Source organism: Protopterus annectens, chromosome 12.part0 (assembly GCF_019279795.1).
Source record: "Protopterus annectens isolate FY-2018-M chromosome 12.part0, PAN1.0, whole genome shotgun sequence".
In the NCBI taxonomy this organism is placed as follows: Eukaryota; Metazoa; Chordata; order Ceratodontiformes; family Protopteridae; genus Protopterus; species Protopterus annectens.
The window spans coordinates 80,838,973-80,856,860 of NC_056746.1; the positions used below are offsets into that span (position 1 = coordinate 80,838,973).

Below are 17,888 nucleotides of genomic sequence, written 5' to 3' on the forward strand. Positions count from 1 at the left end.
TGTTAGGTCCTGTCCTGTTTGACATTTATTTTGCAAACATCCAAGACAATTTCCCAGCAGTGTGGTTGACCAAGTTTGCTAATAACCGCAAGCTGGGTGCTGTTATCCACTCATTCACTGATGCTAAACATTTCCAACAAAGGTTGGAATATGCACATATCCAGTGTATTGAAAATGGTCTACAGTTAAATACAAAAATGTGCAGCATAGTAGCATTCATTATCAAAGTTGCTTCCATCTCTTCTATTATAAATAGTAACCCCCTTCACACAGAGATCATCATAAGAGATATATATGTGGACAACTACTCTCATTTGAGCATCATTTTTCCACCACAATCAAGAAATCCCTTTTACCAAGGGAATATATTCAAAATACAACAAAGTCATCCCACAAATGTAGCCTTCTCTTATCACACCCATCACTGAATACAGTGCCATCTTTGGCATCTACAAATTCAAGCATATAACTCACCTGGAAAGACCTCAAAGATTTCTAACCAAGAAAATTAAAGAACCTCAATCCATCAACTATCCCAAAATCTTGGTATGACTTAACTATACCCAGTAGTTTACTGTATTTTCTGAGGTGACCTGTGTCTAGCTTTGTGAACCATGAAAGCCCCAATCCTATTTCCTTCCTATATCTTTGCAAAAAACAGTTCTTCTACAAACACATGTACTAGAGACCTAAATCTACACCAAAACCATAAACAAGACTTGCTGGAAGGATAGGTTCTTAATACAGTGTATTTGCAGATTATGCAATAAGCTGTTACAGGTCAAACAAAGTTCAAATTTAGTGACCTTTTAAGGGCAGTCTGATGATGGAGGGGTAGATTCAAATTCACAGCAGGCTTATTGTGTAAGGTTCAGTTTGGGATGCAAGCAGTATTAACTGCTTGGCAAGGGTGGGGAGAAGTTTTAAGTTTATGTGCTTTAAGGTGTATACAGCTAGGCAGCTTATGATACCTGTGATCTGTTGCCTGAGATTATTGCTATCTTCCTATGTCACTATGTTCCTATAAGTGATCCACAACATCAAATCCAAAGAAGTGAATGAACATTGCATGACAAATTGCATCATTCAAAATGGAAATAGCTGTATTAGTGCCATGCTGTTTAAAAAATCATATTGGAGGCTAGTGAGAAGGTCATATGCTTCAATACATACCTGAAAAAGTGTGGTTGCAGCCTTCCCTAAAATGTTGGCAAAGGGAAGCAGCAGGGCCATATGCTGAAAAGAGTCAGGCTGCGGCTAGAGCTGTGCTTATGGAAAGAGCTGACACTGGCAATTTTCCAGAGATTATGAAACACGCTACTGGAAGGAGAAGTGGTAATGAAATGTTTTAGAGATGTAACTATGAAAATAGCACAGGACCTAATACATGTCATGTAGTGACCATCAGATCTAGCCTTTCTATAAGAGAGAACGTTCTAATGTTATTTATTAACTTGAGGTGAGATCACCATTTTAAACTGGAAAACAGTTTCAGTGCCGAAAGTGGACTCAGCCAAGATACTAGATCCTGGCTGAAGGGATACAGAGGTATTAAAGATACTAAAATGAGAACAGATGTACTCTGTAAATGCCTCTGCAATTAATTTTGAATAAGTAATTTTATGACCATTCACCAGCTTTGAGGGCTAGCTAGCTCTAGTCTTAGCCCCACTCAGGGCCATCCAGAGTGTTTGCTAATTTCTTTCTAGAATTCTCTGAGATTACCAAGTAATGCTCTCTGATTTCTTTCTAAGTAAGATGATTCTGTCCTTTTACAAAATATTTGATGTTTCCAATACAGATTCCACTCAAAAATCTTCAAAAAAAGATTCCATGCAAAACCCAACTCATTTATTTATCATTTGCTGACAGGGTTAGTTGCATTAGGTTACAATTTCTACTATATTTTTAGATATGTGCCATGGGATCTTTTACATCCTCCTGAGCTACCACCAGCCTAACATCTCATCTGAAGGGGATCACATTCAGGAGTGCAGCCCCCCCCAATCCAATCGCTTGCAATGGGAATAGAGTCCAAAGCATGAAAGGTAACTGTGCTACCTGTTGAATGACTGAATCTGAATGCCAAGATGATCCTTACCTATGTAACTATAAATCTGTAACATTAAGGTGCCAGGAAAAAACCTGCATGAGCACATATGTGAAGCACAGTGACATCACACATACTCCTAATCAAGAGCATCTATATCTACAAATGCACAATGACACCACACATACTTCTAATCAAGATAATCTGTACCTACAATGTCATAATGCCATGTACCCTGCATGAGCACATATATGAAGCACGATGATGTCACACATACTCATAATAAGGGCATCTATATCTACAGCTTCAGACTGCCATGTACCCTGTATGAGCATATATGTGAAGCACAATAATGTCACACACACTCACAATCAAGGGCATCTATATTGGTTCATAGATGTGTACTAGGCTAATGGCCCTGGAGCCTTTACAAGTCTAGCCCATAGAAGTGCCCTGGCATCATGCCACCTGATGTTCATTCCAAGTGCCTCTATCAAGTAGAACCACTGGGTGATCCCCGGGTGACCTTTCTATTTCCCATCCACTCATCAAGATTTCTCTTGAAGAGGACCAGTGAGGTGCTCTGCTTAACATGTATGGGAAGTCTATTCCAGACCATGGGCAGTCTCTGGGTTATGAACCTATCCCTCCAGCATGTTCTGTTGATTGTGATAATGAGGTTGAGGTCTCAAGAGCATGTGGTGTGGAGAGATTGGGATTTCTTTAGATGTAGAATTTCTAACAGAGCTGGGACAGACGTGGCTTTGTAAGTCAAGCAGAGATCGCCTTTTAGTAGACGATATGAGACAGAGAATAGCTGGAGTTTTTTTTAGTCTGTCCATATAGGACATGTGTTTAAGGCCTATGATCTGCTTTGTGGGGTACTTTTGTGGCCTTTCCAGCTGTTGCATGTGTCTAGTGAGGTACTTGCCAAATGGGGCATTTTACTCAATGACTGGCCTAAAGAGGGAAGAGTAGAGAGTGTTGATGGCCTCTTTCTTCCTGGATGCAAAACCCTTGGTAATGAGATGTGCCATACAAAAGGACTTTCTGACCACAGTGGCAATGTGGTGGTTGAAGGAGAGGTTGCTGTCAACCTGTGTCCCCAGATCACTTATAACACCGTCAGTGTTGAATGGGCTCCCATCAATGTAGTAATTAGTGGGAAATGTGTTTTTCACAAAGGGAATGATGATGCATTTTTTTGGCATTAAGCTTAAGGCCATGGTTTTGACACCAGTCATTGCTCTCAGTGAAGCCTTTCTGTAGGATTCCGACATCACTTGAGGAGTTAATAATGGCTCCCAGCTTGCAGTTGTCTGTGAACTTGGTCAGTCAAAGTCTATCAGTGTTGGCCTGGACTTCTGAGAAGTAGATGCCAAACAGGAGAGGACCCAGGACTGATCCCTGTGGGACTCCACTCATGACTGGTCAGCAGTCCGACTTGGAGTCTGCTACTTTCACACTGTGGGTTCTATCTGTGAGCCAATTTGCAACCCACCTAGTGATATAGGGGTTGATGCCTAGTTTGGAGATTTATCAATAATTCCCGAGTGGGGAATGGTATCAAAGGCCTTGGCCAGATTGAGGTGGGCTGTATGAACTGCCTTGCCTTCACCCACAACTCTGGTGACTGACTCAAAGAAGTCAACTAGGTTGAGCAGGCATGTTCTACCTTTCACAAAACCAAATTGAGTGGGATATAGAGTTTGGAGATTCCCTATATCATTGTTAATTAGGTCCATGGTGATATGCTCCATAGCCTTACATTGCAAACTCATCATGCTAATGGGGCGGTGTGACGCCCGTGCCCTGGCCCAGCAATCAAGGAGCCTCAATCCTCACCACTAACACCAGAGAGGGCATCTCATATATGAGGAAAGAATAACAAATACACACAGTAAATTGCAATTTCCCTTAAAAGCACACAGAGATCACAGTCAGTCCAGAGCTGGTCGCTCCTTTGCTCTCCAGGTCACCATAAGACTCCCCACTGGCACAGCTATAGGGTCCAGATCTCAGCCAGCTGGGCAAGCTAAAATCTCCAGCACCCTCTATGTCCAACCAGTGCTTTGTGTCTCTGCCCAAGTAGCTGACACACAGACACACACACTTTGAGATAAGAGTTTATACAACCACACAGACACTTATGGGGAAGGCTGGCACAGGTTCTCCAGCTGTGCACCTTTTACCCAGACTATACGGTAGTAATCCTGCCACTACTCAGCTAACAATTTATCAGCTACTCAAAGCCCCTTAAAAGGGTGTCCAGTTATTACTGTGCAATATTATTATCCAATTGGTAAGTGACTAAACAGTCAAGGCTTATTAGAGTGACTTGGTACAGAATCCTTATATACATGCAATGTACTCTTACAGCTTAACTTATCTCTACACAAAACAGCCACAGTTGAAATGTTTTAAAATATTTAATAATAACTAATAAAAACACAAGACAATACTGCTTACTATACAGTGCTAGTCAAGAGTTCAGAGATCACAGAGAAATGCTTAAAATAATTCAGTAGGACAGTTCTGACATCACAGAAAAACACAGTCTAATCTTTCTATTTTCTAGCTATTTCTAAAAGAAAACACAAGTCTAAGATAACTTACAAATGAGCAAGGCAGTGCTGGTGAGTTGGATAGTCAAGACAAAAATGCTTAATGCTTTCTGGTTCTCTCTGTTTAAATTGAAATTGCAGTTCTGATAAACATTACATCATTTCACACTTTCCTGGTGTTCCCAGGCCAACAGAAACTGCATCTATATTCTTTTACACTGAGGCAGAAACCAGAGCAATAAAAATACATTTGCATGTTTAAATCCAGCAATCTTACTATTGGTTAAAACAATAGAAAGAATGTGCTAGCCCAGACAGAATGACTCCGAATCTTTAACTTCAAAGGACAGGCATGAAGCAATTTTAATTTCAAAGGACAGACAAGAAATGCTTGACTTAGCTTTATTACTTCATAGGGCAATGTTGCTACATTGTTTTAAGTTCAACATTTCACAGCATATTCTTTCATTTAAGAAAACAAACTTGTAGTTTCCATTCATATTTAAAAATGATAGAATTATCTATAAAATCCTATCTGGCTAGGCTGGCAGCCTTCACCCATCTATACCAGTCTTCACATTTCTCCCCCTGGAGAACTCAAGCTAGGCTAGTTTTTCAAGTGACCCTTGAGAAACGCTGATTGAGAGGGTCAGGTCTATCTAAGTATACCTACCCCATTCCCTGTCTTGAGAGCCCATCTGCATTGGCATTGCTACTCCCACTGTGGTGCTGCACTGACATATCATATGCTTGCCACCCCAGGCTCAGTCTTAGCAACTTGGCATTTTGCTGGCTGGCTCTGTCTAACCATGTTAGGGGGCTGTGATCTGTCATAACAGTGAATTTCCTTCCATACAGATAAGGCTGAAGTTTCTGCAGTTCCCACACTATGGCTAGACACTCCTTCTCTACAGCTGCATAGCATTCCTCCCTGGGTTGGAGCCTATGCTGAGATAAACCACTGGGTGCTCTTCCCCCTCTGAAGAAATCTGGCTAAGTACAGCCCCCACCGCATGATTTGAAGCATCCAACTGCACAACAAATTATTTGCTGTAATCTGGACTGGCTAACACAAGGGGTCCTCCCAAAGCTTATTTAAGCTTCTGGAATGCCTGATCACATGCTGGGGTCCACACTACCTTATCTGGCCTATTCTTCCTTGTCAGATCTGTGAGGGGAGCAGCTATGGTACTATAACTGGGGATGAACTTTCTCTAGTACCCTGCTGTCCCCTAAAAATGCCCTCTGCTTTTTAGTAAGAGTGCAGGCCATACCTGAATGGCTTACACTTTGGCAGGTTCTGGCCTTATCTTACCACTCCCCACTCTATGTCCTAGATAGGAGACCTCTGCCATGCCCATCTGACATTTGCTCGGCTTAATGGTCAACCCTGCCCTCTGTAGTCTGCCCAGCACTCCCTGACATGCTAAAGGTGCTCTGGCCAGGAATGGCTGTAATGGCTGTAGATGGCAATATCATCTGTGTAAGCAAGGGCAAACCCTCCTGCTCCTGCTAGGATACAATCTACCAGCCTCCAGAAAGTCACTGGGGAATTCTTCATCCCAAAGGGCATCTTTGTGAACTCATAAAAGCCAAAAGGGGTCACACAGGCTGACTTCTCTCTAGCACTGGGACTCAAGGGCACCAGCCAGTAACCCTTTGTAAGATCAATGGTTGTAAGATACTTAGCCCCACCCAGCTGCTCTAGGGCTTCATCTGTCCTAGGCATGATGTAAGCATCTGACTCTGTGTGAGTATTTAATTTCCTGTAGTCCACACAGAACCTGGTGCTGCCATCCTTCTTTGGAACCAGCACCACTGGGGAGGCCCAGGGACTGTTGGACTCTTGAATCACCCCTAGTTCCAACATCTCCTGTGCCTCCTCCCTCAGAGTCTGTTTGACTCTCTCAGGCACTCTATACGGGGCCAGCCTAATAGGCCTTTGGGGTCCTGTATCCACCTGGTGCTGCACAAGGTGGGTGCACCCTGGTTTCCCAGTGAACATGTCCCAGAATTCCTACAATACTGCTCGGATTTCTTGAACCTGGGTAGGAGATAGCTGCTGAGATATTGCTACCCCTTCCACCGAGGTGTCAGCCCGAGTCTCACTGAGGAAATCAGTCCCCAGATCTCCCTCAGACTCCTCCTGCAATCCATTGCAAATGCTCAGCACAAGGGCCTCCCTATCCTGGTAAGGTTTCTTCATGTTAATATTGTGCAATTTGTGCCCCTGCCATCTGCCTAGCAGTCCCACTATGTAGATAACATCACTTACCTTTCTTACCACCTTGTAGGGTCCCTGCCAATCAGCTTGCAACTTGTTGTGTCTGACAGGAATGAGAACCATTACCTGCTGCCCCACAGCATACTCTCTAGCTCGAGCATTCCTGTCATACCACACCTTTTTCTGTTGTTGGGTTTCTGCCAGGTTCTTCTGGGGAAAGCCCATGAGTTCCCTGACCCTTGTCCTGAGGTTTAGGATGTATGCCACAACAGACTCCTTGTGAGACTTGCACTCACCTTCCCACTCATCTCGAATTTAATCTAGAGGTCCCCTCACCCTATGCCCATACAGCAACTCCTGGGGAACTTCTCTGTAAGCAAACAGATGGGGAAAATATTTGTCCCACTCCCTCTTAAACTGATCTGCAAATGCCCGTAGCATGGACGTGATTGTAGAGTTTAACATCTCAACAAGACCATTAGTCTAGGGATGGTAGGGGGTGCACTTCATGTGCTTCACCCCACAGGACTTCCACAGACAAGCAAGCTGATCTGGCATGAAGGTGACACCTCGGGCAGCCAGTATTTCTTTTGGGAAACCTACCCTGCTGAAAATCTCTAACAAAGCATTTGCCACCTTCTCTGTCTTAATGGAGGACAAAGCCACTGCCTCAGGGTATCGTGTAGCATAATGCACTACCACTAGGATATACCTTTTCCCTGTGGAACTTGGGGTACTCAGAGGACCCACAATATCCATAACTACCCTCTGAAATGGCTTCTCAATCACAGGCAAAAGCATGAAAGGGGATCTCACCTTGTCTCCTGCCTTCCCTACATTTTGGCACTGCTCACAGGTCCTGCAGTAGCCTGTGACATCTCTGGAAATTCCAGGCCTATAGAAGTCCTGCATAATATGCCTCTTTGTATGTTTTATCCCCATATGACCTGCTAAGGGAATATCATGGGCTATGGCTAGAAGCACCAGATGGTAGGCTCTAGGCACTACCAACTGCTGTACTCTCTCACCTACTAGCCCTCCCTTAGGGGTCCACTCTCTGTACAGTAACCCTTTGTCCCAGTATATAACTGCAGTGGTGGCGCTGCGGTAGCGTTGTCGCCTCACAGTAAGACATTGTCCTGTTCGATTCTCAGCTAGAGCATCTTCTGTGTGGAGACATGCGTGAATGGGCATACCTTCATTGAAGGTTGTATGTCAGGGTCGGCAACTCGGCATGTAAAAATCTACTGCCAATCATTAGCGGACCGGAGTTCTGCTGTGGCGACCCCTAACCGGGAAAAGGTGAAGGACACAACAACAACAGATTCCCTCTTTCCTTGAGAATCAGGTGCCTCCCTAGCTACCTGCCTCAGGCCTTGCAATGTAGTGTCTGAGAGCTGAGCCTTTTTCAACTCTCTCCTTGTAACCCTTCCCAGCTACCCTTCCAGAGGAAGGCTGGCATCCTCTGACGGTGGTGATCACTGTCAGCTTGGGTAGTACTACACACCTCTACCTTTGCAGTCACTCTGTCCTAGGGACCATCAGTACCCACAAGCTGTGACTCACCTTCAGTTTCACTGCTACAGAGTAGCTCCCTCCCTGAAGTAACCACCTCACAAGTCCTGGCTGCAAGTATGCAGTCTGTCTGGGTCTCCCTCAGGCTACCAAACCCACATGCTTGTCTCCTAGCCTGACTGCATGTAACTGCATAAGCACATGGTACTGTCTCATCCAAATCCTTCCCTCTCAGCACATTTGCAGGATAGCAGTTTAGTACCCCTGTTGTCTCAAGGCAACCTACTATTGGCATTTTGTCTTTCCCACTTACTGGCTCCCTCACCTTTGGTTCCCCACCTTGCATCCGTGGACACCTGTATGCCACATAGCCCCACCGGTTGCATTCAAAACATTTAACTCTAGCTCCTGGTCATGTACTTGGAATTGTGGCTTCCCCTGCTACTGGCAGATTCTGTTGGGGCAGTCCGTGCTGCCCACCATGGGTTTCGTTAGACCCATGAGCAGTAACTGGGGGTCCCCTTCCTGTGCAGTGCTGCCCTGATTACCAGGTATAGGTCTTCCTTCTTCCCCAACTCATCTGAAGTAGCACATTGTCTATCAGCTAACCAGATCCTCATGTCCTCAGGCAAAGTGCTAAGGGCTTGTTCCCTCACCAAAAGGTCTGCCAGCCCTTCAAAAAGTGGTGACCTGACATCCACTCACCCACCTATGAAAATAAGTGCTCAGTTCAGCAACATATTCACACACACTTTCATCTGCCATGCATCTATGCTCACAAAACATTTTCCTATACATTTCAGGTGTTAGCTTAAAAAACTCTAATAGACAATTTTTTACAGCAGTATATTCAAAACATGCAACATCAGACATTTTAGATAATACAGTTACAGCTTTACCATGGAGTAAGGGAGCCAGGAACCGTACCCACAGCCCTTGGTCAACTTCATACTGTTTACATACCCTCTCACACATATGAATGAAACTATCAAAATTATCCCCCTCTTTAAACTGCGGAAGAAATTTACTGACCTTTTGTGTTTCTTGGGTGCAGTTACTCCCTTCCCCATTACCTCTGGCGAAGAGTCAGCATCTCCTTCTCATGCTGCCTCTGCTTCTCTTTTTCCTCAGCTTCTAGGTGTAGCAGTTTCTCATTCTCCTCAATCTCTAGATGCCTTGGTCTCTCAGCTGCTTCGAATTCCACATGCCTGGCCTCCAACTCAAGTCTCTTTAGCTCCAATTGGATTTTTAAGTCCACTGCAGAAATGTTAAGCTGTCCATTCTCCGAGGGTATTATATCTCCACTGCCAGTCTGATTGTCCTCCTGGTTGCTGTTTTCTGATGCAGCTGTAACCAAGGCTGCAATCAGGTCTGCTTTAGTCAGGTTTCCATGCACCAGTCTCCTAGCCTGGCACATCTCCACCAGCTGGCTCCTTGTCGGCTTTCCCTACTCCTCTGCTGACATGCTGCCTCCTCACCCTGACTAACTAAGCTAACAAAAGAAATAAAACAATTGTGATCTGAACTCTGAGTATTCACTGCATGGCTGTTTTAGAGTACAAAAACACCTTCAAAGCTCACTGTACACAAGCTACAGGATTCACTCTACCCACACCACTACAAGCCAATTAGTATTTGCCAACTAATTAATATGTAATGTGGATATCCGACCACTGCCAAACACAAATGTGAGGATATCCCAACCACTGCCACCACAAATGTGACACCCCATGCCCTGGCCCAGCAATCAAGGAGCCTCAATCCTCACCACTAACACCAGAGAGGGCATCTCATATATGAGGAAAGAATAACAAATACACACAGTAAAATGCAATTTCCCTTAAGAGCACACAGAGATCACAGCCAGTCCGGAGCTGGTCACTCCCTTGTTTTCCAGGTCACCAATAGGACTCCGCACTGGCACAGCTATAGGGTCCATATCTCAGCCAGCTGGGCAAGCTAAAATTTCCAGCACCATCTCTGTCCAACCAGTGCTTTGTGTCCCTGCCCAAGTAGCTGACACACACACACACACACACACACACACACACACACACACACACACACACACACACACATGCACACACTTTGAAATAAGAGTTTATACAACCACACATACACTTCTGGGGAAGGCTGGCACAGGATCTCCAGCTGTGCTCTTTTACCCAGACTATGAAGTAGTAATCCACCACCCAGCTAATAATTTATCAGCTACTCAAAGGCCCTTAAAAGGGTGTCCAATTATTACTGTGCAATATTATTATCCAATTGGTAAGTGACTAAACAGTCAAGGCTTATTAGAGTGTCTTGGTACAGGATCCTTATATACATGCAATGTACTCTTATAGCTTAACTTATCTCTACACAAACAGCCACAATTGAAAGGTTTTTAAATATTTAATAATAACTAATAAAAACACAAGACAATACTTCTTACTACACAGTAGTTTCTTGCTATTTCTAAAAAAACACAAGTCTAAAGATAACACATACATGCAGACTGTGCTGGGTGCTTAATGCCTTCTGTTCTCTGTTTAAATTGAAAAATTTGTTCTGATAAATATTACATAATTTCATAATTTCTCTTCCCCTTTCTTTAAAACTGCAACTACATTCTTTTACACCTTGGCTTAAATAAGAAAGACAAAATAAGCAATAAAAATATTTTAAATGGTTAAAACAACAGAAAGAATGTGCTAGCCCAGATGGAATGACTCCGAATCATTAACTTCAAAGGACAGGCATGAAGCAATTTTAATGTCAAAGGACAGACAACAAATGCTTGACTTAGCTTTCTTTACAGCAGAGGGCAATGTTGCTACATCTCTACCAGTCTTCACAGTGGTAATTTCACAGGGGGTCTGTAGTTGCTCCCTGGAGAGGGATGGGATGAGCAGTGCACCATTTTGATAGGGACAAAGCCTGAGAGAGGCTGTGATGAGATGAACACAGCACACACAGATGTGGTGTTTTCACACATAGTTCATGTAGAACACATCTAGGGATATGGGTTCCCATGGAGTTGCATTCTTAGCCTTAGCCTTGGACAATTAAACTGTGCTGCAAGTTGCATGGGCATGCATTCCTCCTGCATTGTATTTGGTCCTTTTTTTAGTAAGAAGGGGTAAAGTTAGCACTGAATCTGTTCTGTTGGTTACCATATCTGTTGAGTATGTTATAGGAGGTACCCATTGTGTAGGTACCCAGAGTAAAATAACTCAAGCCATGGATGCCTTCATAGCTGGCTTTAGACGCTGCAATGAGGATCTCAAACTTTTGTTGAGGCTAATAAGGGAGTTTTCCAGTCTTGGGGTTTATTAATGACAGAAGACCACCAAATTTCCTTCCTTTTGGAGAGCATCGGTGCCGTGAAGTTTAGCCACTCTTTTTTTGTGCCCAAAAGTCAAGCTTTGGAAGTTTTTCAGGGGGTGAGTGAGATGTGAATTTCCATGGCAATTAGTTTGTGGACAGATCTAACCAGGGAGGAATTGACTAGTGGTGTAGAGCAACGATTGCTCATGTTAGTAATAACCAGGTCAAGGATGTTGCTTCCTCTAGAGGGGTTAAGAATGAGCTGGTCCAGGGCATTGGAATTGATGAATTCCAGGAAGTGCTAGGCCAGTGTATTGGTGCAAGAGTAGTTTTCCTCGTTGATGGAGGGGTAGCTGAAATCACCTAGTATGAGAGTGTTTGGTTGGACCCTAATAGTTTCCAGGGTGCTTAGGAATGTGGAGTGAGAGCCCTGGGACATGGTTGGGACCCATAGCAGGCTACGACCTGAATCACCGTCTTACCCAATGTTAGTTGTACCTGAAGTATCTCTGATGCGTTATGTTGGGCTACTAGTTTGGAGGTGTGCATATCCTTTATGAATATGGAGACACCACCACCTTTGGAGCTTCGGTCCATTTTTTGGGGCCGAATGGTGTGGAATGAGTTATAGCCTGGTCGTGCAGGGGTGCTTTTTGCTGCTGGTCTGTGTCAAAGCACAAATGTCGATGTTCTCCATTTTGAGGAGTGCTTCAAGCAAGTGCATCTTGAGATTTAGACATTTAGCATTGAGCAGCATGATCCTCATATTGCATTTATTTATAGCTGTTATGGTGGTAATTTGGAAGTATCTGGAAACCCAGGGGTCACCAATGCAGGCCATCTCTGGCAAAGCATCGAGGTCTGCCAGTCATGTCATCCCAAGCAGACAGATACTGGATCCCCTTAGAATGACAGCAGAAACTTAGCCAATTGTTGAAGTCAATCATTTTCTGCTTGTACTGCAGTATCATTCTCGGCAATGGTAGGATGCTGCTGAGGACTCCTCCATGTCTCTTTTCATGTAGTCCAGGGAGGTGCGTCTCAGGTCATTCACACCACATGTGCAGTAACAGAGTCATACTTGTACTTGTTGAGGAGTGACCTGAGTGCGTGTGTTATGTGTCAGATTCTGGCACCTGATAGACAGCTGACTGTTATCTTCTCCTTATGTGCAACATCAAAATGCCAGGTATCCTGCATGAGCACATATGTGAAGCACAATGATGTCACACATACTCCTAATCGAGCATCTATATCTACAATGTCAGAATGCCAGGTACCCTGAACGAACACATATGTGAAGCACAGTGATGTCACACATACTCCTAATCAAGAACATCTATATCTACAGTGTCAGAATGCCATGTACACCTCCATTCATGAAATAATGCATCTGTAACATTAGGATGTCATGTGCTTCACCAGTGATGGAAGTACATATATGTAACTTTAAGATTACATGAATACCCTAACTCATTAGTGTCAAAATCTGTAACATCAGGATGCCATGCTATTCATGAGAGTATATTAACAGTAAGAGAGCATACAGAGCTCAGCTTACGAGGTGGTATATCTGTGAATATAGGTTGCTATCCATACCCTCATAAATGAGAATACGTATCTGAAAAATTAGGATGATATGCATGTGCCACTCTGATAAGGGCATATTTCTGTATGTACAGGTATCATATGTGACCCATTTATACCAGACTGTATCTGTAATATTAGGACGCAGTGAAAACATGTTTGTATAGCTGGAACATTAGGATGCTCCATGACTCCCCAAGCATGAGGATACCTTTGTAACATTAGGACGGCTTGCATACCACACTCATGACAGTGGAGATCTGTACTATTAGGAAGCCATGAGTGAAGCTTCTCCAGCGTCATGCTGATATCTAATGCAATAAATGTAATCTACGCTTGTACTGCGTGTACTGATTGCTTGCAAAGTGTAGTAATTATGTGAGAGTTGCTGCCATATTTCACCAGGGTACTTATAAGCCCACAATACAGACAACAGGCTAAAAACCTGAATGCCAATTAGCACCATTAAACAGATATGTGTTTATGGATAATAAACAGTCTCTGCTATTGTACTGCTGTTTTGTCTTGCCTTAGGGTCCCTGTAATTAATGTAGTATTTACTGATATTTCATCCTTCACACTGTCTTATACTTTTATCTATTTTTTATCTATATCTTTCATTTTGAAACTCCACCAAGTATCTTTTACTTATATATTTGACATTACCCTAAGCCAGTGAGCTTTAACATCTGATTTTCATACTGGTACATGTAGTAAGAGATGCAATGTTATTTTATTACCTACAGGTTAAATGCTTCCAGTTAAAGCATACACTTTCTATTTTATTTACCTAAAATAATGTGAAAAAAGAAGTTACACCCTCTGCCACTAATGGTCCCTTTTAAAGAATGAACTGAATTAAAGAAAATGGAGTAACTTTAGGCTTCACATTATCCATATAGAAGCTGGTAGAATAAAACCCAGACTTCCAAGTTAGTAGCGCAACATTTTAAAATCTGCATTATACTATAAGAATAAACACACTGTTATCATAGCAGGTGATAGTTAACAGGATGCCCACACACACCGTGAGCATTATAGAGAACGGCTGGAGAAAAAAGCAAGAGCTTTCAGTTTCAACCTGATGCTTAACATACAAAGTTCACTTTTAACCTGTAGTTCATGTACATGTGAAGTGTGCATGCTTTCCACATGTCATCTTTTTCCTTATGTGTGCACTGATTTCCTTTCACTTTCCTAAAGCTTGCTCATTGAATCTGCTGTTCTAAACATACAGTGCACTTATTGAGGTCAGTGCCATGCCGTTATAGGTTCAACTATAAAACCATTCCCTTACCTGGTTGACAAATAAATAAACTAATTTAAAAATAATTGTAGGTATTAATTTAAAAGTCATTGTGGGCGTGATTAGCTCAAGATTCTTGACCAAAACAGACATACAAAGGCCTAAAGCTGCCTAAAAGTTTAACATGAACTCTTCTAAACAAGACATATTTCTCAGAATATTCTCGAGATGATATGGTCTTTCATCATAAATTAATATTTTGAATAAAGCTAGCATATTAGCAATCTGTTGCCCTGCCAAACTAGACAATAAGACAATGTAAAACCTGTACAAATAAATAACTAATAGATTTTACCAATGTTCAGTTTTTGTTAAGTAATGTTATCTGTTAAAGTGGTCATATACCAGATTGTGATCCACACCTATTAGTCACCCAGCTAAGACATTAATAAAGAGATTCTATATAAAATCTAAACATGTTTAATTGCCCTGTATGTAACATCTGTAGTACAGCAGACAGATAATCTGTAAAAGCTCCCACTATCACGTGTGTTTGTCACTGAAGTTCTTATCCAGCCACTTACCTCTGTAAGAAAGATAATTTTAAATCCTGTTGTTTTGTTGGTCTTGGGTTGTCCATTATTTAAATAATTCCCCATAGCCAAAACAAACTGTAACAAAAAGAAACAAAATTAACCAGTTAACTCATGATATACACTGTTTGCAAATGTGCTCATCTGTGTGTGTGTACATAGATTGATAGATTAGTACTAGGCTAACTACCCTCATGGACCATTTTCTAAGTCTAGCTAGTTACCCCCTATGAGAATCAAACCCTGCACCTTGTGCTTCTAAGGTAAGCACCTTAACCATTATGCCACCCTCCCACCCACACATGTGTTTATTTTTTTGTGTGTATGTGTGTATATGTGCACGTGTGTATATATGTGTGTGTGTGTGTGTGTGTGTGTGTGTGTGTGTGTGTGTGTGTGTGTGTGTGTGTGTATATACATATGTGTATGTATTTGTGTGTGTGTGTACACATATGTGTGTGTTTGTGTGTGTATGTGTGTGTGTGTGTGTCTGTGTGTGTGTGTGTGTGTACACATATGTGTTTATTTCTGTGTGTGTGTGTGTGTGTGTGTGTGTGTGTGTGTGTGTGTGTGTGTGTGTGTGTACACATATGTGTTTATTTCTGTGTGTATGTGTGCATGTATCTGTGCATGCGTGTGTGTGTGTCTGTGTGTGTAAAATGCAAAAAAAAGCAAGATGCATTTTAAGTGTACAGTGATTTACTTAAATAAACTGAAGTATGGGGTGCCTCCTAAAATCCCAGCACTGAGAATGGTTTGCAGGTACCTTCTGCCATGGATGAAATCAGCTTTACCCATGGGAAGAAATGACAGCCAAACAATTCCAACAATTACTTTAGGCACATGACATTTTGAAGTGGGTACATGTATCTGTCAAAACATGCAAACCCAAAATGCTCATTTTCTTGTGTGAAAAATATGCAAAACAATTTTATAATAACAAAACAGAAAAAAATATGTAGAATCAGAATGAGACATACTATTGCAGTTTATTGTGCAGGTATTCTACGTAACAAAGTATAACATGCTACAAATAATGAAATCTATAATTTAAAATGACACCCTTTTCCAGCATTAATCACATTATATTTTTTCACCTGGCTCATTCCATATTAAAATCTGAAATGTATTTAATTATGTAATCATGTCCAACCTTTCCTGATTTGCTTTCAATGGCTTTCTGACAGAGTACCACAGATACAAAAACAATGCAGTATTTCTGATTTAACAGTGATTTATTTCCATTTCCCTGTCTACTGAATGAGGGTGTCAGATTCAAGGTTTAAATTAAGACATCCAAACAAACACATACATGTATTGTAATAATAGTACAAGATCACCTTTTGCAGGCATTTACAAGCATGCAGACATTCAGAAAAGGATTTTTTTTTATTTATTTAGGAACACTTTGAGTTCCACAGAGTTAAACAGTACCAATTTTATTGTCTATGTACCTATTATAATCAAGGTTAAATGCCAGTGTGTTGGGATTTCACAACTTCAAACATTCTTAAGAACTTGTGTGTCATCCTTGAATGCACATAATGACAGAGAAGTTGTGCTGGTGAGACTTGTGTACAGCTTCCCAGTATTAACTGAGCTATGATCACTCATTCATATCACCACATGTGATGCAATATATGCCCCTTACGCATATAATGCTATTCAGAATACCAAAGCAGTAAGGTGTACTGTTGTGTATTAGAAATAATCAGACGAATTCTGCTCAAGGAATCAAATAACTGAACCTTAGATCCTTAGCATATCCAGTATGGAAACCTGACTTAAAGCATTTCCAAAAACAAGTGTAGCTGATTATAAAGTGCACAGAAGATCCATCTTTCACACACGCTATTCCTGTTTATGAATTTATAAGGAGGAACACTAATTCTGATCCAAATTCTCAAATTTTGAGTGTTAAAAATGATAATACTGACTCTTAAAAATCATAAAAGTAGGTCAGAAAGAGGCACACTCTCATATTTTACAATGGTGTGAGTGTTATTCCTATTCCAGAACCTATATAAGTAAGTGATAGGGAATATTTATATAGACTTATTTATTTATTTAACAAGGTATGGCCCCATAACCAGGTCTGACTTAATGAAGAAATCAGTTAATCTAGCAGGAACAAAGCTAAATCCAGGGACCAAAATCATAGTGCTACACCTAAAGCATGACAATTGAGAGGTGTGCTTCTGATTCACGTTTATTAAAAAATCATTTTATGAATTGAGGTTCTGGAAACTATGCCAATGTAATTTCCTGTCATTATTCTAATTCAGTTTTAATGTATTTATATGTATGAGCGAAATTACAGCACCCTAAGTTCAGAATGCTGCATAAAGTAAAATGACAGTTTACCAAGTACTTAAATGTAAAAGGCAATACAAGTTATGGTGAACAATTAGACCTGGTCATTACCAACATGGGAGATAGATGCTCCACACCAGTGGTCACCCCCTCATTGGTCAGGTCTGACCATAAGCAAATCACCGTTGACATCCACATCCCACCCCCACCCCCCAGTAAGGAAACCTTCTTAAAAAACTTCTCCAAAGCCAACTTCATGCTACTGAAGTCAGAAGTGACAAATTTCACAACACCCATGCAGACGGGATCTGGAAGTTCGACTGCAGAATCCTACACTAAGGCACTGTACGAGCACATCCACTCGTGCATGAATCATACCATCCCAAATAGAACCAAGATGCTCTTCTCCAAAAAAAGGAAGCCAATCTGGTGGTCCCCTGCTATAAACAAACTATACAACAGAAAGAAGAAACTGTTTCAGAAA

At 41.8% G+C, this 17,888-nt stretch overlaps 1 protein-coding gene across 3 annotated transcripts in view; it reads right to left on the minus strand.

Moving 5' to 3' along the window:
• LOC122816354 (Grid2 interacting protein) overlaps nt 1-17,888 on the minus strand; it is a 1,236,636-nt gene that overhangs the window by 78,020 nt on the left and 1,140,728 nt on the right. For all 3 annotated transcript variants that reach the window (XM_044089096.1, XM_044089095.1, XM_044089093.1), the window contains one exon: nt 15,083-15,169. In XM_044089096.1, coding sequence (XP_043945031.1) covers nt 15,083-15,169 — 87 coding nt within the window. The remainder of the gene's footprint in view (nt 1-15,082; nt 15,170-17,888) is intronic.